Source organism: Cervus elaphus, chromosome 15, assembly GCF_910594005.1.
Source record: "Cervus elaphus chromosome 15, mCerEla1.1, whole genome shotgun sequence".
Classification (NCBI taxonomy): Eukaryota; Metazoa; Chordata; class Mammalia; order Artiodactyla; family Cervidae; genus Cervus; species Cervus elaphus.
The window spans coordinates 23008903-23032633 of record NC_057829.1 but is presented as its reverse complement, the minus strand read 5'-3'; the positions used below and the strand labels follow the sequence as shown (position 1 = coordinate 23032633).

At 36.2% G+C, this 23731-nt stretch overlaps 1 protein-coding gene across 5 annotated transcripts in view; it reads left to right on the top strand.

The window, feature by feature from the left end:
- CTNNA3 (catenin alpha 3) overlaps positions 1-23731 on the top strand; it is a 1812800-nt gene that overhangs the window by 930903 nt on the left and 858166 nt on the right. For all 5 annotated transcript variants that reach the window (XM_043926199.1, XM_043926196.1, XM_043926200.1 and 2 more), the window contains exon 8: positions 16111-16191. In XM_043926199.1, the coding sequence (XP_043782134.1) occupies positions 16111-16191 (81 nt within the window). The remainder of the gene's footprint in view (positions 1-16110; positions 16192-23731) is intronic.

The window sequence follows — 23731 nt, the reverse complement described above, 5'->3', positions numbered from 1 at the left end:
CAGAATAACAACCAGAAAATAAATACCCCAACCTTATTCTCCTCCCACCTTTCTGTTACTCCTGTTGGCAAGACTCACCTGAATGCAGGGAACAAGGGAGCATCTTTGTGTAATCTGAACTGTGAGTTTAGAGAGTGTGATGAAAAAGGGTAGTGAGTGGTTCAGGAGGGGCAAATGGAAAAAAAAAATCTGGCACCAGTGATTTCATGAGTCCCTTGAAAGTTCCCATTTCACCTGCAATTCACTTGATGTGAATGATTCTTCTCTTTCAGCTGACTGCTTATTCTCAAATTTAGCAGTTTATATAACTCCTCTCAACTTAGCTCTATTTACCAGTGGAGGAAATGATCTTAAACAAAAACCAAGATGACCCCAGACCTTTTTTCCTTTGTAAGACGTTTACATCTGGATCACAGACAATGTTTAAATATTAGAATTCAGTATTCTCTTCTGTCAAACATCAGGAAACAGCCAGCCACCTCTTAGCAGGTAGATTTTTCAGGAGAGAGTTTATGCTTGCCCATTGAATCTCAGCTGCCAGAGACTCATATCATGCTTTCTAAACAGTCCTTTTAGACTTGTGTGAGCGAGGATAATAGGGGGAGCTTGGGAATCTAGATTAGCTTTGTCCATATAAATTCTCTCCTAAAAATATTCTGCAGTCTCTACACATCTCAACTTTTATACCTTCATTATATATGTGAGATTGTTTCTTTTTAAAATCATTATCTTGGTTTGACATATCAGTATGAAATGCCTTCTTTATATTTTAAATGTAATATAAAGGAATGGGAAATTTTCATATACTATGTAAGGTCTGGGAATGGGGGCATGGGAAAGACAGAATATTTTCAAGCAAGACATATTAGTGCCTTTCAAATTACTCCACATAGCTCAGTATTTATTCTGATGGCACATAAATTAGATCTTGTTTATGAGACTTTTTCCTGTTAAAGATGTATGCACAAGTCAAGTTTCATAAGTAATATTTTCAATAGACTAAGTGGACTTGCTATGAAAGAGAATATGCCTATTATCTTTTATTTATAATGAAAATTTAATTGAAAGGAAAATTATTACCTGCCAAAATTAATTTTGAAGAAAAATAATTTTACATACCAAGTTTCTTCAAAGTGGAAACTTTCTTTAACTTTCCTCCATGCTTCAGAGTCAGAAACTCTTTGAATTATGAACCCTGAAAGTGCTAATTGAAGACAACAATGATAGAAATTATTTTAATCCATAAAAAATAAATCTAATTCTTACAGTGTTAAAAATAAACATGTCTGCAAGACACAGATTGCAATTGATGGTGAAAGTTAAAACAATAATCAGTATGGTAGAAATCTAGATGGTCTGGCTTTTGCATGTATGTGCAATGGAAAAACTTAGACTATAATTCAAACTCTGTAAAGCTTACAGTTGGCCAAAGTTTGACATATTGAGCATTATTAAACCATAAAAACCTGACCTAGGAAACAAAAGAAGTGGGAATAAGACTTAAGAAACTGGAGCAATGGCATGATAAAATTTTAATGAGATCAGTATGGTTCTAATACTCTACCTCCCAAAGCATTGTAGAAATAGAAAAATTGCTAGAGAACAGTGATTCTATTCAAAAGATGGAAAATAATTTATTTGGTCTGTGTGTGTAATGACATATCACTTCTTATTATACTCTGGTATTGTTTTTGAATACCATAAAAAAAAGTCCTTGCCATAAGAACTCAAGGTATAATTGACAACACAAAATACTGCTTCTCCTACTTTCTTATAGCCACTCTTATTTTAAGATCATGGTTGTTTTCTTTGTGGATAGCAATGGCTGAGGCTGGGTCAGGTATCACAAAGTCAAAAGGATTTCTAGAATAAGTCAGATGTCTTTCTGAAATAAGCTAGCCTCCTCTGACAATGACTCAATAAAGGGATTCTGGAAACTGAAATGTCAGTAAAGAAAATAAAACATATTATAACCATTAACTGAAATTAGAAGATTTGTAAACTTTGGCCTAGATATCTGTATTTTGTCTATATCGACTAAAGATTATATTGGCCAAAAGGTTTGATTGGGCTTTTCTGTAAGAGCATTTGGAAAAACTCAAATGAACTTTTTGGCCAATCAAATGTTATTTTCAAGGGGTCCGTGTCCCATGTAACAAGATCTTTACAATCCTCTTGATGAAAATAGGAAAATCTTCCTCAGACCATTATCATGTTTCTCATGTTTCATGTGTTAAGTCATTCATCAATTCAATGATTTTTTTAAATTTATTCAAATCAGTAAATACTGAGTATCTGTTATGGCCAAGCACTAGAAGCACTAGAAATATAGTAGTAAATAAAAAAGTTTATGCTCTCTACCCTCCGTGATCTAATGGTTATTTTTATTGCCAATAATAAATATACTTTATTAAATGTAAGATATAAAACAGTTTCTATCCTACATGTTTTATGTGTATCATCTCATTTAATCCTTAACAATCTCTAAAGCATGTATTGTCATCCTTATTCTATAGACGATGATATTAAATCTTTTACATAGCTATGTGGTCCTTACATAGGTATGTGGTCACTTTGTTTGTATCTTGGAACTAAGATTTAAAGAATATTTGATTCTTCAACATTTGCAAACTAATCGATGTGATACACCACATTAACGAATTAAAAGATAAAAACAATCTGATTATCTCAATAGATGCAAAGAAAGCCTTTGACAAAATTCACCATACATTTATAATGAAAACCCTCCAGAAAACAGGCATAGAAGGAATATACTGCAACATAATAAAAGCCATATATGATAAACCCACAGCAAATATTGTCCTCAATGGTGAAAAAATGAAAGCATTTCCCCTAAAGTCAGGAACAAGACAAGGGTGCTCACACTCACCACTACTACTCAACATAGTTTTGGAAGTTTTAGCCACAGCAATCAAAGAAGGCAAATAAATAAAGGAATCCAGATTGGAAAAGAAGTAAAACTCTCACTGTTTGCAGATGACATGATCCTCTACATAGAAAACCCTAAAGACTCCACCAGAAAATTACTAGTGCTAATCAATGAATATAGTAAAGTTGCAGGATAAAAAATTAACGTACAGAAATCCCTTGCATTCCTATATGTTAACAATGAGAAAACAGAAAGAGAAATTAAGGAAACAGTTACATTCACCACAACGAAAAGAATAAAACACAACATTCACCACCACAACGAAAAGAATAAAATACTTAGGAATACATCTGCCTAAAGAAACAAAAGACCTATATATAGAAAACTATAAAACACTGATGAAAGAAATCAAAGAGGACACAAATAGATGGAGAAATATACTATGTTCATGAATCAGAAGACTCAATATAGTGAAAATGAGTATACTACCCAAACCAATCTATAGATTCAATGCAATCCCTATCAAGCTACCAACAGTATTTTTCAGAGATCTAGAACAAATAATTTCACACTTTGTATGGAAATACAAAAAACCTCAAATAGCCAAAGCAATCTTAAGAATGGAACTGGAGGAATCAACCTGCCTGACTTCAGGCTTTACTACAAATTCACAGTCATCAAGACAGTATGGTGCTGGCACAAAGACAGAAATATAGATCAATGGAACAGAATAGAAAGCCCAGAGATAAATCCACGCACCTATGGACACCTTATCTCTGACAAAGGAGGCAAGAATATACAATGGAGAAAAGATAAACTCTTTAACAAGTGGTGCTGGGAAAACTGGTCAATCACTTGTAAAAGAATGAAACTAGAACACTTTCTAACACTATTCACAAAAATAAACTCAAAATGGATTAAAGATCTAAATGTAAGGCCAGAAACTATAAAACTCCTAGAGGAAAACATAGGCAAAACACTCTCCGACATAAATCACAGCAGGATCCTCTATGACCCACCTCCCAGAGTAATGGAAATGAAAGCAAAAATAAACAAATGGGACCTAATTAAACTTAAAGCTTTTGCACAATGAAGGAAACTATAAGCAAGGTGAAAAGACAGTCATCAGAGTAGGAGAAAATAATAGCAAACAAAGCAACTGACAAAGATTTAATCTCAAAAATATATAAGCAGCTCCTACAGCTCAATTCCAGAAAAATAAATGACCCAATCAAAAAATGGACCAAAGAACTAAACAGACATTTCTCCAAAGAAGACATACAGATGGCTAACAAACACATGAAAAGACGCTCAACATCACTCATTATCAAAGAAATGCAAATCAAAACCACAATGAGGTACCATCTCACGCCAGTCAGAATGGCTGCTATCAAAAAGTCTACAAATAATAAATGTTGGAGAGGCTGAAGAGAAAAGGGAGACCTCTTACACTGTTGGTGGGAATGCAAACTAGTACAGCCACTATGGAGAGCAGTGTGGAGATTCCTTAAAAAACCAGAAATAGAACCTCCATATAACCCAGCAATCCCACTGCTGCATATACACACCAAGGAAACCAGAATTGAAAGAGACGTGTACCCCAATGTTCATTGCAGCACTGTTTACAATAGCCAGGACATGGAGGCAACTTAAATGTCCATTGGCAGACGAATGGATAAGCAAGTTGTGGTACATATACACAATGGAATATTACTCAGCTATTAAAAAGAATTCATTTGAATCAGTTCTAATGAGGTGGATGAAACTGGAGCCTATTATACAGAGTGAAGTAAGAAATAAAAACATCAATACAGTTTATTAATATATATATATATATGTAATTTAGAAAGATGGTAATAATGATCCTTTATGTGAGATAGCAAAAGAGATACAGATGTAAAGAACAGACTTTTGGACTCTGGGAGAAGGCGAGGGTGGACTGATTTGAGAGAATAGCATGGAAATATGTATATTATCATATGTGAAATAGATCGCCAGCCCAGGTTTGATGCATGAGACAGGATGCTCAGGGCTGGTGCACTTGGATGACCCAGAGGGATGGGATGGGGAGGGGGAGGTCAGAGGGAGATTCAGGATGTACACCCATGGCTGATTCATGTCAATGTATGGCAAAAGCCACTACAATATTGTAAAGTAATTAGCCTCCAATTAAAATAAATACATTAATTTAAAAAATAAACATAAGAAGGACTCTTACCCATATGTAAATAAGGTCAGAGTATTGAATATATCTACTACCATTATTTGTTGCATTCACTCAACCATTGCAGGGATAGATACACTCGAACTAAAAATAATCACCTACACACCTGCTCCTTCTAGGCATTGCCTCAGGAATTATGTAAGATTCTATACCATTGAAGGAGGAAACAGAGCAGGCTCCATCTTGAAAGCAGGACTCCATCTTGGGCCAGACTGTGGACTTTGAGCTATATGCCCAGTTTCTATGGAAATGATATACCAACTGGAAAACCAGACCCCCAGATGGAAGAGCCCCAGGGCTCATACCTAGAATCTCCGTTGCCTAAAAGAATACCCTAATTATCTCTGTAACCGAATAGAATCATGAATTCTATTATGCTTATTGGGGTATGACCACAGGCCTATTGATAATTGTCCATTGTTAACTACCTAGGATTAAGGCATATGAATCACAGGTTAACTTTGATTGTATCTTTCTTTTCCTTTGTTCAGACTAGTTTCAGGGAATTTGGGGAGGTGGGTTTGGGCACGTACACTTAGGGTATATAAGATTTTCACAGAAACTGGTTGGGGTCCTTGGCTAAGAGGAGACTCTGCCTTGGGTCTGCCGGTGTAATAAAATGCACTCCACTAAAAAAAAATAAAAAAAAAAATAAAGAATATCTGATTCCACCATTATACCAACTTTTAATAGCAGCTTTACATAAATGGTGTTTTAAATGTAATGAAGTTGATATAAAATGTCCTGAACAAACTGAGAAAATAAGTTGAATTTCAAAGGCAAAGAAATTATTTTAATCTGTTTGTATGTCAATAGCACAGTTAACTAACTTAATTTTGATTGTGAGATTAGGCACATTTCTTATTTCATTGTTTTAAACCAGTCATTCCCAAAGCTCTATATTTATTTAAACAGAAACAAAACACAAGCATGTGCATGCACAAACACACACAGACACACAATCTCTGAGACTGACAGAAGGTTTTCTATTATTTTGCTATGTCAAATAAAAATGTTATGTTAGCATTAAATAAAGCCATTTTTTAAATAAAATAAGTGACAGAATCTTTAACATGAAAGATGAAAATACTCTCGGTATAGACAGTTCTTATGGTTAAATACCTTGATTATCTGTATCTTGTACTTTCACTATATGAGCCTGAGACACACATTAGGGCCCATTACTATGCACAATATCCTTGGATTCCACTCTGAACCTAAGTAAAACCTTCAATTTTGAACATACTCCTTTTATCTAATAGTAACCACAGCATGATTTATAGGAATAGTCACTGACCTAGGAGCTGGCAAGATCTGAAATCCACTAAAGCAGGGGTCACAGCAAGTTTAGGTTAATGCTGAATCACTGAAATTAATAAACTCCATCTTTTCAATTTCTTCTTATTTAGAACAGTGTCAGTTCAAGAGTTTGCTAGGCTTGAGTAAAGGACAAGAAACTCTAGAAGCAAAAGTGGAAAAATGGGAGGCAGGGATTGAGACAAGTTATCATAAAATGCTTGAAGGGAGAATGGTGAGTGAAAGGCTGAGTGATTTTAGAAAATAAAAATGTCAGGTTACTCTTGACTCTTCCAGTCACTTTCAAAGTTACCTGTTGGTCACTGGATTGGATCTTTGCATCTGCATTTGTACATGTGTATAACTGATTTGTGTGGCAACATCATTAAAGGATAAGGCCACAGTTTATATCTATCTCTGAGATTCAGTGGAGGTGAGAAACATCACCAGTAAATAATTTGCATGCTATTACAGTGCAGACCCACTGATATTTCTTTCATGCTTGGGGCATATCTGTTGAATTCTTGGGGTCTGACATAGGCATCTCTGGGCTGAGAACACATTCTCAGTGCTTGACTAGGCATTTACTTGACTATATTTCAACAGAAACTCCAGCACCACCTGTTCCAAGAGCTGGGAGGGACTCTAGATGTCATTTAGTGCAATGGCCTCCTTTCACAGATTCATAGAATAAGGACAAGAGAGGTGATTCAACTTAGTTAAGGACACCCATACTGCTTATATCAAAACTCTCATTTTCTGATCCTTGTATTAGTTTCATCCCCATACCAAGTTTATGTTGTACCTTCTTGTAAGGAAAAATGATAATAGTCTTTGAATAAAAACACTGAATAAAATATTTGACAGCTAACATGATGATTGTTAGTTTTTTAAAAATAATTTTTATTAATAAATTTAATTATTTACTATTTATTTAATATTTAATTATTTACTATTAATAAAAGTGTGGTTAACTGTTTTTCCATCTGTTTCACACACAGCTATTAACTGAGTGCCAAACACTGAAGCTGGTACTAAAATTACAGACTTGGCAATTTAAAAGTTGAGTTAGAGCGTTAATAAAAGATGACAAAAAGTTTCACAGATCCTAATGGAAATACAGATGAGAGGGGTTTTGTTTTGATTTTTATGTCTTATTTTTTAATTGCATGGTTTTGATTGAGGACAGTCAGAAGAGATGATTGAGGTGCTTGGACTTAGTTTGAGTTATGAATTAAGACTTTTCCTGTTGAATGAAAACTGACTAGGGTATTCCAAGATAAAGGTTTAGTGTTTGGAAAGCATAGGGAAATGCAAGTATTTTAACAATGATGACATTCTTGATAAATACAGTAATAACTGCTAACATGCCCTGAGCCCTTACTACTTACCATAACTTGTACAGCCTTCATCTCTTTATTCCTTACAATAACGCTGTGATATAATTGCTATATTATCTTAATTTATCTATGAAAAATATTCTGTATTATTTTTAATTGGTAAGAAAACTAAAACTTTGAGAGATTAAATTGTCCAAGGACACATAGCCATCAAGTGATGGTACACAGATTCAAACAATTTTAACCAACTCCATAAACTTCTACACTACTTCTCTCATTATTTTTTAGATATAAATATATGTAAAATATTAATTTGGGTTTAAGTTACTGCTCATTCAAGTGTGGTAGATAAAGTATGAGATTAGACTCAGGTCAATTTGATCCTAACATGTACTATGTTTCCTCCTGGTGGGGTAAGTATTTAAACTTCCTGAGCTTCAGTATCTTCATGTGCAAATGTGTGAAGAATTACTGTGAGCGGCATCCGAGAAGACGTGTGTAAAATACTTAGCTGTGGCAGATATTTGACATAGTTGGTTCCCCCTCACTGCCTCCCAGTTCCACCTCAGCAGGCAGCTACCTGGGGTGGCATCCTACTTTCCCAAACAATATGAAAGTTCAAGACACTTGCAATCTTCAAACTGTTTCCCTTGATAGCTAAGTCATTCTGTTATTATAAAGTTATTTTTAAAAACCTCAATTCAAGTCTGAGAGTTAATTCTTTGTTTGTTCTAATTTCATTTTCATAGCACAAACCTTGCTTCAGAAAGATTTTTTAGGATACCATTTTAGGATGTTTTTCTGCCATGCCATTCAGTACACTGGCAATCTAGAAGATAATTCAGTTTTTATGTTTGTCTATTTGTATATCTTTCATGCCTCCAAAATGTGAACTAGAATCTGTGCCTCTGCTATGTGTTAAGCATAAAATATTTTAAACCTAGTTCTGTAGAAAGGAACTAATTTAAGGTCATCAAAATTCATCTTTACCATGAATAAAGATTTCCTATTTAAAAGGAAATGTGTTATTTTAAAAGGTTGAATAAAATGGCATACATTTAAAAAGCAAATAGAAAATATAACAAAATAATAACAACAAATGTTTCTTGGTTTTTAAACTCTGTATAGGTTTTCTGTCTGCACACACAAAAAAATTCTTTTGACTATGAATTAGATAACTTTTCATTTGCATTTAACCTCACCCCTTAATATTTGAGACTTCCTAGTATTTGTGAGGTCAGCATCATGGCCTTCCTATTTCAAATGTCTTCTTTTATTTGTACCACTGCAGATTTATATTATGTAAACATTTTTCCAACACATTTTAAACAACTGTCTATGCAAGAAATTGTACAAAACAGTAGCATATTCTATAATTTTTAAAGATAACATTGCCCTTTTATGGAATTTTAAAGTTGGAAATATGGGAACAATTTGGGGTAAATCTTCATTTTATGGGTGTGGAAATTAAGGTCTAGAAATATTATGGGATTTGCCAAGGATCATTCCATCTTTCCTCTATTTATTCAAAAAATAACCTCTGAGATCTTACTATGTGCAAAGCACTGTGCTAGGTAATATGAGGGACAATTACATGTACAGAGTTTCTCTCCCTCAAGGACTGTACAGTCTAGTGAGAGATACTGTTTTCTTTTCTTCACCCTCCAGCATCTGCCAGCATCATCCTACCCAAGTTACTCATTCAGAGTCCTTAAGGCTATTTTCTTCTTCCTGACTGGCACTGAAAACTCAGCCTTTGAGCACTGGTGCTAAACTGAATCTTGGAAGCAGAGTTTTCAGTAACACAGAAAAGAATATCTTTATTGCTTTGCCAGGCAGATGGGAACACAGGAGGATCATGCCTCTCAAAACTGTGTCCCAACCTCGAAGGATTTGGTGAAGTGTTTAAATGGCAACCCACTCCAGTATTCTTGCCTGGAGAATCCCATGGATGGAGGAGCGTGGTATGCTACAGTCCACAGGGTCGCAAAGAGTCAGGCATGACTGAGCAACTTCACTTTTCTTTCTTTTCTTTCTTTTAGAGCAATAGTTCAAGGGTAGAGTTGCTGATGAGGGTCAGTGTGGGCAGGGCCTGCACTCCTTTAACCTGGCCTCAGGTGGTCTCCTGATGAGTTTCTCAAGCTTATCAAACTGTGATATTCTCTTGGAACATCTTTCCTTTGGTGGGGGTTTTAGTTCTGCAGACCTGAAAGATACTATTATGTTGATCCCTTGAGGAGGAACCAGTACCCTGTCCCAGGGTTGCACTATTGTTTCTTGTGGGAAAGACTAGAGAGATCTTCAAGAAAATTAGAGATACCAAGGGAACATTTCATGCAAAGATGGGCACAGTAAAGGATAGATATGGTATGGGCCTAACAGAAGCAGAAGATATTTAGAAGAGGTAACAAGAATACACAGAAGAACTTTACAAAAAAGATCTTCATGACCTAGATAATCATGACCACGATGGTGTGATCACTCACCTAGAGCCAGACATCCTGGAATGCGAAGTCAAGTAGGCCTTAGGAAGCATCACTAGGAACAAAGCTAGTGGAGGTGATGGAATTCCAGTTGAGCTATTTCAAATCCTAAAAGATGATGCTGTGAAAGTGCTGCACTCTTTCTGCCAACACATTTGGAAAACTCAGCAGAGGCCACAGGACTGGAAAAGGTCAGCTTTCATTTCAATCTCAAAGAAAGACAATGCCAATGATTGTTCAAACTACCACAAAATTGCATTCATCTCACAGGCTAGCAAGTAATGCTCAAAATTCTTCAAGCCAGGCTTCAACAGTACATGAAATGTGAACTTCCAGATGTTCAAGCTGGATTTAGAAAAGGCAGAGGAACCAGAGATCAAATTTCCAATATCTGTTGGATCATAGAAAAAGCAAGAGAATTTGAGAAAAGCATCTACTTCTGTTTTATTGATTATGCCAAAGCTTCTGACTGTACATCACAACAAACTGGAAAATTCTTCAACAGATGGGACTCCCAGACCACCTGACCTGCCTCCTGAGAAATCTGTATGCAGGTCAAGAAGTAACAGTTAGAACCAAACATGGAAAAGCAGACTGGTTCCAAATTGGAAAAGAGTACATCAAGGATGTATATTGTCACCCTGCTTATTTAACTTATATGCAGAGTACATCATGTGAAATGCAAGGCTGGATGAAAGCACAAGGTGAAATCAAGATTGCTGGAAGAAATATCAATAACCTCAGATATGCGTATGACACCACCCTTATGGCAGAAAGTGAAGAGGAACTAAACAGCCTCTTGATGAAAGTGAAAGAGGAGAGTGAAAAAGCTGGCTTAAAACTCAACATTCAGAAAACTAAGATCATGGCACCCAGTCCCATCACTTCATGGCAAATAGATGGGGAAACAATGGAAACAGTGACAGCCTTTATATTCTTGGGCTCTAAAATCACTGCAGATGGTGAAATAAGCCATGAAATTAAAAGACACTTGCTCCTTGGAAGAAAAGCTATGAAAAACCTAGACAGCATGTTAAAAAGCAGAGACATTACTTGATGACAAAGGTCCATGTAGTCAAAGCTATGGTTTTTCCAGTAGTCATATATGAATGTGAGAATTGGACTATAAAGAAAGTTGAGCACTGAAGAATTGATGCTTTTGAAGTGTGGTGTTGGAGAAGACGTTTGAGAGTCCCTTGGACTGCAAGGAGATCCAACCAGTGCATCCTAAAGGAAATCAATTTTGAATATTCATTGGAAGGACTGATGCTGAAGCTGAATCTCCAATACTTTGGCCACCTGATGTGAAGAACTGACTCGTTGGAAAAGACCCTGATGCTGGGAAGATTGAAGGTAGGAGAAGAAGAGGGTGACAGAGGATGAGATGGTTGGATGGCATCACTGAGTCGATGAACATGAGTTTGAGCAAGCTCTGGGAGTTGATGATGAACAGGGAAGCCTGGTGTGCTACAATCCATGGGGTCAAAAGAGTCGGACTAGGCTGAGTGATTGAACTGAACTGTTTCTTGTCTGCTCCTCCCTTGTCTACGCATCTCCTCCCTTCCCTGTTAACATCTGTCTGAATTTGCCTTTTTGAACTCATGGAAGTGTGAGTCTGTTCCCTACAAATAAGAAATGAGGGACATGGAAGGCTTCCATGCCCAGTACCCCACAGGGTCCTGCTCAGTTTCATGACAGCCGCTGCTTTAATTTTCACACTTTTCTTCTCTCCTGTGGACTGTTGCTGCAGCCATCTAATTCTTTGGTGTGTCTCTATTCTTAATCTCCTCAAATATCAATACATTCTTCAAACTCCAGCCAGACTGATATATTTGAAATAAGGTTCTATCTGTAACTCACCTGCTCTGAGTTCCCAAGCTGTGATTGTGTATTGCCTAGAAAATAAAAGATTCATTAACATATCTCATTAATGTTTGATGAGTAAATATGGGAGTAGATCCTGTGGGACTTTGAACACTGTGATCAAAATTTGTTCTTAATTCCATGAGAAATGGGAGTAGAGGGAAGATTTTTGGAACAAAGAAGAGGACAGAATTAGATCTCTAGTTTCTTTGCTAAACACCTTGAGAGTTTGGTTTTTTTGTTTGTCTGTTTGTTTGTTTATTTCTTGTTCATTATTTTATTCTCAAATAAAAGGTGACTTGTGAAAAAGTAGGAATTCATTATACATTTGAATAAACAAAAGTATATTTTGGAACAGTGCTGTTGAATACAGTTTTCTGAAATAAGAGATGTGTATCTGTGCTATACAGTACAGAAGCCACTAGACACATGTGGCTATTGTTCATTTTAAATAAACTGAGGGATTGAATTTGTAATACTATTTAATTTGAATAGCCACATATGACTGTTAGCTATCATATTAAACAATCCAATGTTAGAAAGTTCTCCCTAGCCAGGGTCCCAAATAGAATACAGATGGAACACTCAAACTCAGATAATTCAAGGAGAGTTTATTTCTGTAGTGATGTTTTCCAAATATGTAGGTAGCTTTAGGGAACCACATGAGACAGAGTAATTGACTGTGGTAGTTGTATGGGAGCAATGGTTAAGCGGAATTCACGGGAAGACTCATAGTTAAGATTTACAAGCCTAGATCACATTGGGACAGGTTTCCCTTTTCTCTTTCCTGTGTTTCCATCACCCTCCCCTTCCTTTCTTCTCTTTCACCCTGACTTTTTATTGGGTCCTTGCTCTGTTTATCCAGATTTATTTGGCTAAATCAAAATATTCATTATATTATGAATATTCATATTATAGCATTCACAAAGTTATAATATTCATAATAAAATTAGTATATTCAATAATAAGTTAATGGAGTTTCATTGAATGAAGTCTGTACTCAAAACTGTTCTTTTTGAGATAGTCTTTGCTGGCAGTGTATTTACGGATGAAGAATATGATTGTTTTCCCTGTATAGTGCTCATCTCTGCTGTGTTTTCTGAGTTTTTCTCCTCGCCCTTTACTGTAAGTGGTACATTTTTCCATTAGTAGGACTGTGCTGACCCTAAATGTTCTGTTAAAGCTTCCTTTGAGGGGCATCTTCTCTTCTGAGCATTGGGAATATAGGCAGGCTCTTGACTGTTAGCTGTGATTATGTTTTAATATCCTGCTCTTTCAGTCCCTTACCTCAGCACATACAATTCACCTTCAGTCCCAGCTCATTGCTTGATGATTTGTTGAGGCTTTGAAAACAGAAGGAATGAGGGCTTTTAAGTAGAATGGGGCTATTTTTTCTTGCTTTATTTATTTTTACGCCATGCAAAAGGATTAAAGAGGCATAAAGTGGCTTGACTGAGCCAAATAAATCTGTATAAACAGAGCAAGGACCCAATAAAAAGCTGGGGGTGAAAGAGAAGAAATGTGGGGGAGGGGGATGGAAACACAGGGATGAGAGAAAGGAAAGCTTTATATTTCTTGAAATTATAGTGACTGTTTTTTAGTATCTGGAGAACAAAATGTCTTTGACCCAATTAAACCTTTTAAACTAAGGTGAAACTCTGAGGAGAAATTAGGAAATCATCTTTACAGTCCTTATTTAATCTCTTTCTGCTGTCACCCACTGTCATCCTTTATTAAAGTTTTCTGTGTCGTTGCTGTTAACTCTGAGGAAGTTGACATCTTTTAGTTGTTCTGATGAATCATATCACAGAAACTAGTGAGTTTTTATGACCAACACCGCAGAAATCTTTCGTGTTATTCTTGATGCCTGTGTGTGTTGGGGGTGGGAGGTGTCTCTCGGTCTGTCCTATTCCTTCCTCTGATTGACGATCTCTGCTTTTGTGAAGTGGAAAGAGACAATCAAGAGCTAACATTGCATTAAACTAGAGGATAAGGGATAGATTCTTTAGGTAAAATTGAAACTGTCTTATAGCCTACTGTACTGGTGGCAATCCAAGTAATTGCCACCGTGGCCTTATTGCTGTGACATTTAGAATTTTATTTCTCTCTCCTACTTCTCCCTTCTTCCTTTACCCACTTCATTCATTGGAGACAGTCTCCACCATGCATACACTGCATACTCACTCTCAAAAGGAAAATGTGGTCAAGGACTTAGTAACCCTCTACTGTGCTTCCCCCACGAGGTATCCGGAGATGTGTGGGGTCAATTGTTGGCTGTCACAGTACCTGGGCATTGTTACTGGAATTTAGTAGACTGGTCTGTGGATGCCCCATAACTTTCTGTGTACTCAATGGGCTCAAATGGTGGTGCTTTTGAATCATAAATATCAGTAATGTTACTGCTGAGCAAAACTAGTTCTAACTGAGGTTTACATGGGTACCAGCAACCTTGGCTAACAGAGGATTTTAGCTGTGCCTTGATAAGCAGATGCTAAAATCTCTTGTAGTAGGTTCTTGATAAAACTATATTGTGTTTTGAATCAAGTTGTTTATTTATAAACTAGTCAATACTATTTAATAAATTCTATACAAGTTACTTTCAGGAATTAAAAAAAAAAAGATATACTTGCCAACGTCAAGATTCTAACATTACTGTAAAGGTGATTAACCTGTACAGAAACAAAATGAGCATTTTGGGAAAATTTTTAAATGCTATTAGATCATTTTATCAGAACAAGGAGAGGTGAGGGCTTACTTTTGAGCACAGGTATTGGGGGGGGGGCGGTAACTGAGTGGAGACCATTAAGAAACAGGTAAGATTTTAATAGAAAATGATTTGGGGAGACACTTGCTACAATCAAAGATATATGTAAGAACTTGGGAGAAGAGCGAGAAATGTATAGAAATATTGTTCCTGTTAAGAATAGGACTTAAAACCATGTGGCAGAAGATTTGACTAAAATCACAGATTTCGGTAGAATATAAATGGTCTTGAACTTCTTTTAAAGGAGTCTTTCCACTTGGAGATATGGATTCATATATGAGTTTAGTCATTGGGAGCAGCATATGGCACATTGCCTAATGTTCTATGCTTCCTCTTAATACCCTTTCATACTGTCCATGATGTAAACTCCTTCAGTTATCAGCTGCTTAAACCTGCTTTCCTGATTTTCAAGGTCTCCTGTCAAGAGCCCTTTCAGTTTATAATTTTAAATAGTAGCAATATTCCTAGAGGTGAATCACATAATGATTTTTTTCAATCTCTTTTATATAAGATATCACTAGAAAAGTATGATTAGATTCAATTCCGTTGTCTCCCACAAAAGTAATATGTAGAAAATACCAACCAAGGTGACTCTCTATGTGCTTAATAGCCTAAAGATTTAGGTTAAGGATATAATAGAACTGTTCAGCTTAAAGGACAAGAAGGTGTTGCACAAATTATCCCAAAGAGCCAAAAACGGCGTCCAGTTTTTACTTGAAACGATTTGTTCTTGGAATATTGTCAGCTAAATTTGTGGTCAACTTTTGCAAATTGTATGAATTTGCACTGCATATTTTATTTAGTGTTTAGCAAAACTCCAATATGGCTCTGCATAACTTACACAATACACCACGAAAATGACTTCAGAAACTCCCACAGAAGTTGACAAATTGGGCATCTAATGCTTTTAAGCTAATTGCATGCTTTGCAGTTAGAGTCGACTTATTAAGAATGAAGATCAGGGTTTCTTGGAGATAATGCTCTGCCTACTGCCACTCTGAATGCAGTCTGACCCTATATCAAAAATATTACAGAAGCTTAAAGAAGAAAATAATGTGAACTTTAACCACCATTCAAACTTACTCTTAAGTGAAGTACTCATGAATCATATGCAGTATCATAGCAGTTTTGAGACCTATTCTTGAATGTTCAAGCTGTTATTTTCAGGAAATTTAGAAAGCAGATTGCTAAGTGATAAAGAGTAATTCAATACCATTGCTTATGCCTTTTTTTTTTTTCCTCCCTTGCAGACTGGAAAAAAGGAAAGGAGTAATACCCTGAATATTGCAATAGAAAATATGTGTAAGAAGACAAGAGACCTTCGCAGACAGGTGAGTGAAAAGAAAGATGTGGAGACAAACACCAAGTAGAAATAACCTTTTTTTTTTTTTTCTTTTTAAATTAATTTAGAACACAGAGCAAGAACAGTGAATATATACTTTCCACATTTACATAACTCACCCATTTTTGTGGCAAATATAAAGTAGAAGAAAGTGACAATATCAGGCAGGGTTACATTCAAATGCTGGCTCTGCTATCATCAGTTATGAGATCTCAGGAACAGATTTCACCTTTCTAAGCCTCTCCAGACCCAGAAAATGGAATTAATAATACATGATAGGGCTTTGAGGTTGAAATGAAATGCCTCCAAGTGCCTGGTACATAGTAAATTTTTAGAGACTGTTGGTAAATTGATTATATTAGATTAAAAATCTAATATTTTATTTTTTTATTATCAAAATGCTTAAAGGAAACAGCTAGTCATTTGGAGACCCTACCGATTTCCCCTTCTAACTCTTCAGGATGCTTCAGAAATTAGTTCCTGTTTAAGTTAAGGCTCCTTTTAACCTTAGGTTATCAGGAACATAGGATTAGAAAGGATTTATTAAGTATAACAGAAGTCTAGTATTATGCCACAAGTTATATATTTTTTTCCTCCAGAAATATGAAGACTCAGCTATTTTTAAAGACTTTTGCTTTCTGTTCTTTTCCACTATTTAATAGCTGGAGTTCTTTTGCACATACAGCTTTAACTTGGTCACCATTAACTTATAAAAGAAGGGCAAAAACTTTTCACCCGTAAGCTTTTAATGCAATATACTATTGTGGGTTAGTGGGAAAATTTAGTAAAATAGCCTGAACAATCTTTTAATTCAGAAGTAGATTTGGAAATAGAATAAATAGGGATCCTCAGCCAGGTAATAATTGCTGTGTAAAAGCACAATTTTGAAGGCTGGGGAAATTCCAGTTTCTCAACTTTTTGACCTGCATGCAAATCCTAGTTCTACTATTAGCACTTAAAATCATGGAATGTAAGAGCTGAAAGGAACTTAGCACAACCTGTCTTAAGATGCAAATGAGAAAGCAGGCTATTCTGGTAAGGCGATCTGTCTGAGGAAGGAGCACTGAGCCAATACCCAGCCACAACCTACACCCAACTCAGGAATTCTCACCCTCAGGACTATCCTCCTGGGTAGTTGTGTAATTTTCATTCTCTGTGTTCAGGATTCTACCCCATCTGCTCTTCCCAGAACTTGAAAAAGTTGTTACTATGAGCTATTAACAACTGTGTCTTTCATTCCGGTATCTCTAACTGCGTTCAACAATGTTATACACAAAGAACTGATGTACATTTATATCTCCAAAGCTTTTGGAATCATTATTTTTCTTAAAAAACAAAAAACAAAAAACAAAAAAAAGAAAGTTAAGATAAAGCAATCCTTTGTGTGTAGGATTACCAGATTTAGCAAATCAAAGTACAGGATGCCCAGTTAGATTTGAATTTCAGATTTACAGCAAACAAATATTGCATGGGAACATAATTATATATATATTTTTAAAAAGCTGTGTTTATCTGAAATTCAAATTTAACCAGGAATCTTATATTGTATCTCAAAATCATACTTTGATTTCAACCCCACATCATCAGTGAGATAGGGAAAGAGCATGGGGGTTATTATCTTACTTCATAGTAAGAGAATGTAATAGTAGGCTCATAGAGGACTGCTGTATTCCAGAGTTATGAAAATTTCCTGTGGTTTCACAGGTCCACATATAATTTTTTTTTTGGTTAAATATTGCTGTTTAACACAGCACCAAGAATAATAGCAACCACTTTATTGTTTCACGATTCCGTGGGTTGGCAGGGTGGGGATGTCAGGGGGTCCATTTCTATAGCATTTTCACTTGCAGTCTCCCATGTACTGGTAGTTAAAATGATGTCTGGATTCAGGGCTTAGTATTTGACTCTAGCAGGGGAGTGTGGACTTCTTACATGTTGGTTCAAGGATCCAAGAGAAGAAAGACAGAAGTTGCAGGCCCTCTTAACACCTTATTTCAAAAGTCACCAGGATCTTGTTTCCTCCACATTCTGTTGATCAGAATACTACAAATTCTGCTCCAGGTCAACAGGGACAAGCAAAAACATCCTCTTACTGGAAAAGTGGAGTGTGTATATAGGAAGATGGGATTGTTAAGAGCTGTCTTTGGAGACATCGTGGTCTTCAATGTGAGTTGAGACAGTTGCTATGATTTGTTCTCAGTATTCTTGCTTGCCTTCCCAAGAACTTCATTTTCCATCGTGATGTTTATGCTTGTGGCAATAATAAAAGCCAAGCAACATGAGTCAGCTCTGCCTCTTCTTCTTCTTGCAAAATTTGTTAAGCAGTTGGTTTTAAGCATCTTCTATATACTTTTCACACAGGAAGGAGAAAGCTCCTACCCTTGCAATGTTTTTCTTCAGAATATTTAATATTCTTGTTCTAGATATGTGGGTTTTGATTGTTTGTTTGTTTTTAGCTAAAAAAAAAAAAAAGATATAAAGCCCATCTCTCTGCTGATTCATCTGAATTCATTTGTTTACCCATAGCCTGTCCATTGACGATACAGAAACATTTTAGCTCAGAGAATCAGTGGATTTCATCTGCAATGAATGAGATAAATTGCTTAGAAATAGCTGGGAAGAAGCAGATTATACATTTTGGGGTAACATAGATAAATGTCTTACATGTGACTTACTGTTCTTTTGTTTCAAATACATAATTTGTCTTTTCTTGCTCTGTGACCTCATTGGCTGTTGTACTAGAGAACAAAGACAAAAGTCATGGGCATTGTGTTTTAGCGTCTCTGTAATTTGGCCCCAACTTAATTCTCATAATTCTTAATGTTCCTTCTCCTTTTGCTTTCTTCCTCAGTTCTTCCTCCTCACCACACCAGCACAGTAACCTTTTCTCTGGATGGTGTACTTACTCATCACCAAATTTCCCACCACTTCCACCTCTACCTACAGACACATACACATCTTTGTATATGTGGATTGGTGCCTGACTTGTTCTGCTTATTCCCTATACAACTCCACAACTCCTAATTGATTGAGAAAGTTTAATATAAATGCTACTTCTGCCATGAAAGCTTTGCCATTTTTATCAGCTAGAATTCCTCTTTTTTTTTCTCCTGGAGTACTTATAGCATTGATAGTTGTTTTAAAGCAGTAACCATATTCTGTTTGTGTTTCTCTTATTTAGTGGCTTTTTCTTCACAATGGATTTTAAATCCTTAAAATGATAGTTATAAGCATCTCTCATTTAGCAAATGTTTTCTGTAGCTCTGACCACTGTAGTACTTACATTATTGGGTTTTATCTCCCCCCAAAAGAAACAGTGCCATAGCGTTATTATCTCAATCTCTCAAGTAAGTCAGTTTACCTAGCAAACTGGTAGAGCCGAGGTTTCAGCCCACGTCCATCTAATCCCAGCCCAAATCTGTGACCACTCTTCCAGGGGCCAGGGATAATGGCCTTTTCATTGTCAGAACTTTCAGTATGTAATACACTGATTTATAATATTTTTTTCTTCCTTAGTATGTATTTTACATGTTTTTACATTTTCAATTTTCTTCTTCCTTTAATTTCTTTTCTCATTTATTTGAGAACTGCATACATATTGAAATTCTATATAAGGAAGATTTTTTTAAACCCTCTTTACTTCATTAAAAAAACTAAATCAAATATATTCCACTTCTACTGAATTATGCAGAGTGAAACAGATACTGGATTTCACTAAAGGCAGACTAATTTTTCATATATTAATATATTGAGAAATAATTGTTTCATTAATGCAAAAATAAAGACGTATGTTATGTCAAATAAAATAGGGTTCTGGTGAAAACAAACAAAACAGTTTGATTTATTCTATAGTTGCTGAATTGATGAATTGCTATAGTCATCTCTTCTCCTTGTTGGGAGTTCAGTTCAGCTCAGTCACTCAGTCGTAGCTGACTCTTTGCGAGCCCATGGACTGCAGCACGCTGACTTCCCTGTCTATCACCAACTCCTGGAGCTTACTCAGATTCATGTCCACTGAGTTGGTGATGCCATCCAACCATCTCATATTCTGTCATCCCCTTCTCCTCCTGCCTTCAATCTTTCCTAGCATCAGGATTTTTTCCAATGAGTCAGTTTTTTGCACCAGGTGGCCAAAGTTTCAGAGTTTCAGCTTCAGCATGAGTCCTTCCAATGAATATTCAGGACTGATTTCCTTTAGGATGGACTGGCTGGATCTCCTTGAAGTCCAAGGGACTCTCAAACGTCTTCTCCAACACCACAGTTCAAAAGCATCAATTCTTCAGCGCTCAGCCTTCTTTATAGTCCAACTCACACATCCATACATGACTACTGAAAAAACTATAGCTTTGACAGACAGACCTTTGTTGGCAAAGTAATGTCTCTGCTTTTTAATATGCTGTCTAGGTTTGTCATAGCTTTTCTTCCAAGGAGCAAGCATCTTTTAATTTCATGGCTTATTTCACCATCTGCAGTGATTTTAGAGCCCAAAAGTTAGTCTGTCACTGTTTCCATTGTTTCCCCATCTATTTGCCATGAAGTGATGGAACCAGGTGCCATGATCTTAGTTTTCTGAATGTTGAGTTTTAAGCCAGCTTTTTCACTCTCCTCTTTCACTTTCATCAAGATGCTCTTTAGTTCTTCTTCACTTTCTGCCATAAGGGTGGTGTCATCTGCATAACTGAGGTTATTGATATTTCTCCTGGCAATCTTGATTCCAGCTTATGCTTCATCCAGCCCAGCATTTCTCATGATATACTCTGCATGTAAGTTAAATAATCAGGGTGACAATATACGGCTTTGACGTACTCCTTTCCAATTTGGAACCAGTCAGTTCCATGTCTGGTTCTTACTGTTGCTTCTTGACCTGCATACAGATTTCTCAGGAGGCAGGTCAGGTGGTCTGGTATTCCCATCTCTTTTAGAATTTTGTTGGGAGTACCAGGGCCTACTCATAAATATATATGTAGGTTCTTGTACCTACTCCTTATCATTTTCATCATCAAATAATAAGTGTCCATAAGATACACATCTCATTAAGCTGACATAGCATGCATATGCTGAATTATTACATTATTATTATATAAAATAATGTTATTATGTTATATAATAATAAGTATTATTATATAACATAATAATTAACATAGTTTTGAAAGTCATATTTTGCTACTTGACTTAAAATGGCATTCATATACACAAATGTTAGTTTTATGGTTTCCTTAGGATGATTCTTTTCTAAAACACTTTCTTTCCTTTTCACTTCTCTTCTACTCATAATTTTTCTCTTCCTTTATTTGGTAGGGGTGAGGGTGTTTAGGGTTTTCTTACAGTTTTAAGGCATAGCTCCCACTTTTGGGTTTCCATTGTAGAGAAATATAGTATTTTATTTGAGATCCCAAACCATTTACATCAGTGGGGAATAGAAAAATTGATGTCTCAAAGCCTTTTATTAAACTGTAGTAAGAAAAGGTGGAAAACCCCTCAATTTAGTTTTGTGCCTGGAAGCTTTCATTCCTGACCACAAACAGATATTTATTGAAAATACATACCTCTAACTCCTATTGTCCTCTCACTAACTTCGGATTTAAGTGCTGTGGCTTCTAAGAAAAATGTCCTATTTTCACATTGGCATGTTGGATTCTTCTTTAAAGTTTCTTTTCATACAAGTGAAAGGAATTAACTGTTTCACTTGGCAGGAAAATAATATAGAAATAAACAAGATAGAGCCTACTTAGTTATCACACTTGGATATTGATGACTGTGCAATTTCAATGAAAAAAATCCCATATGAATATGTCAGAACATATAAAGGAAGTTTCTTAGCATAGCATTCAGGGTCTTCCATAGTTTGTCCCTATATTCATTTATAGTTTTATCTCATTTCCTCTTTCACAGCCAGCCATAATACAGGAGATGGCAGACTTAAACTCAGTGTTTTGCAAAAAGTGGCAAAGTGAACATCAATGGGCTGTTTATGTAAGACATCAGAGTCTGTTACTTGCTATGTGAGCAAACAGTGCTAACACCAGATGCATGTGTCTACTTTGTATTGGATTCTCCTGAAAGCAGATCCAAAGACTGAGGCCTTTATTCAGGTCATTTATTTCAGAGGTAATTACTAGCAGCAAGTGTAAAAGAACCTCAAGCAAAAAAGAACAGGCAGGAAAGGAGGAACCAATATATTATTGAGGTTGTCACTATAGGCATCAGTTGCTTAAGGACCTCTGAGAAGGGACAGAATGTCTCCCAGAACTGTCTGATCAGTAGATGGAAGCTGAGAATTTTATCCAGTAGCTCCCATCACCATTGGATGAGGGTTGCTTCTAATGGTGTTGAGTTTCCAGAACTTGCAGACTATTTGTGCTTGACCTGAGAATCTCATAGAGACTTGGAGCAGGCCCTGAGAAGGAATAACAGAATGAAGCATGGAATGCACTTGAGGTGGTATATCTTTGGAGGACATGGAACTGTCCCCAGGAATAACAGCCGGAATCAGAGACTGGTCCAATGAATGAGATGTAAAGTGCCAAAGGCCTCTAATGTAGTCTGTAATCATAGCTATGAATGTGATGGTAAATGATCATAAATCAGTAAGAGAGATGATCTGGTGAGAAAAGGGTGGATTGATTGTGTTAATTGTGCTGTTTGTGGTTTGCTTGGGGTGAAGGTGCTTTCAAAAGAGAAGATGTCCCCCTGCCTGCTGACTGCGTGCTATACCTTAAGGGTATCTCTCATGTCTAACACAAATTGCCATTTTCTGGCCATTTCCTTCTGTCATCTTTTACTCTTTCTGTCTGAATTTTGTTATTTTTACCTCAGATACCTTTCACTGTTTCCATTCTGCCTAAGGAAATCCTATTTCAATCTTTAGCACCATATTCCAGTCACATCAGATGCTTGTGATTTGGGAGGATCTATTTTCTTTGCTCGTGATAATCTCTATTCCTAGAATATGATGTTTGCCAGCTCCAACTCTTAACATCCTAATCAGTTTTTTAAATGAATTATATATGTCACATCCTTATAGAAATCTCCTTAACCATGACAGTCAATTGTTTTTTATTTGTTTGCACTTCCTATAAGATACTCATCAAACTCTGTCTCACTTCCTCCCTAAGTTACCCCATCCTGTCATTCTATTATTCCCCAAATTGCTTCAAATGGTGCTTTGCCCTTAGATAGACAACTCAAAATGAATTTGTTACATTGAATGAATATACAAATAACGAAGATTCATTTTGCTCATTATGCATGATAGTATCTTATATCAGGTAATTTTAGCCATTTTCCAACAGAATCATGAAAACATTGGCACAGAACTTATTTGAAAGCATATTTTCCAGTTTTTCTGTCTTGTCCTACTGAATATAATATGTGGTACCCTTTTTCTTGGTTATCATATTATGTAGTTAGCAACACGTCTTAGGAAAACAGCAAAAAATGTGTTCTGAAGTAATAGAACCGGACATGGAGCAACGGACAGGTTCCAAATTGGGAAAGGAGCACGTCAAGGCTGTATACTGTCATGCTGC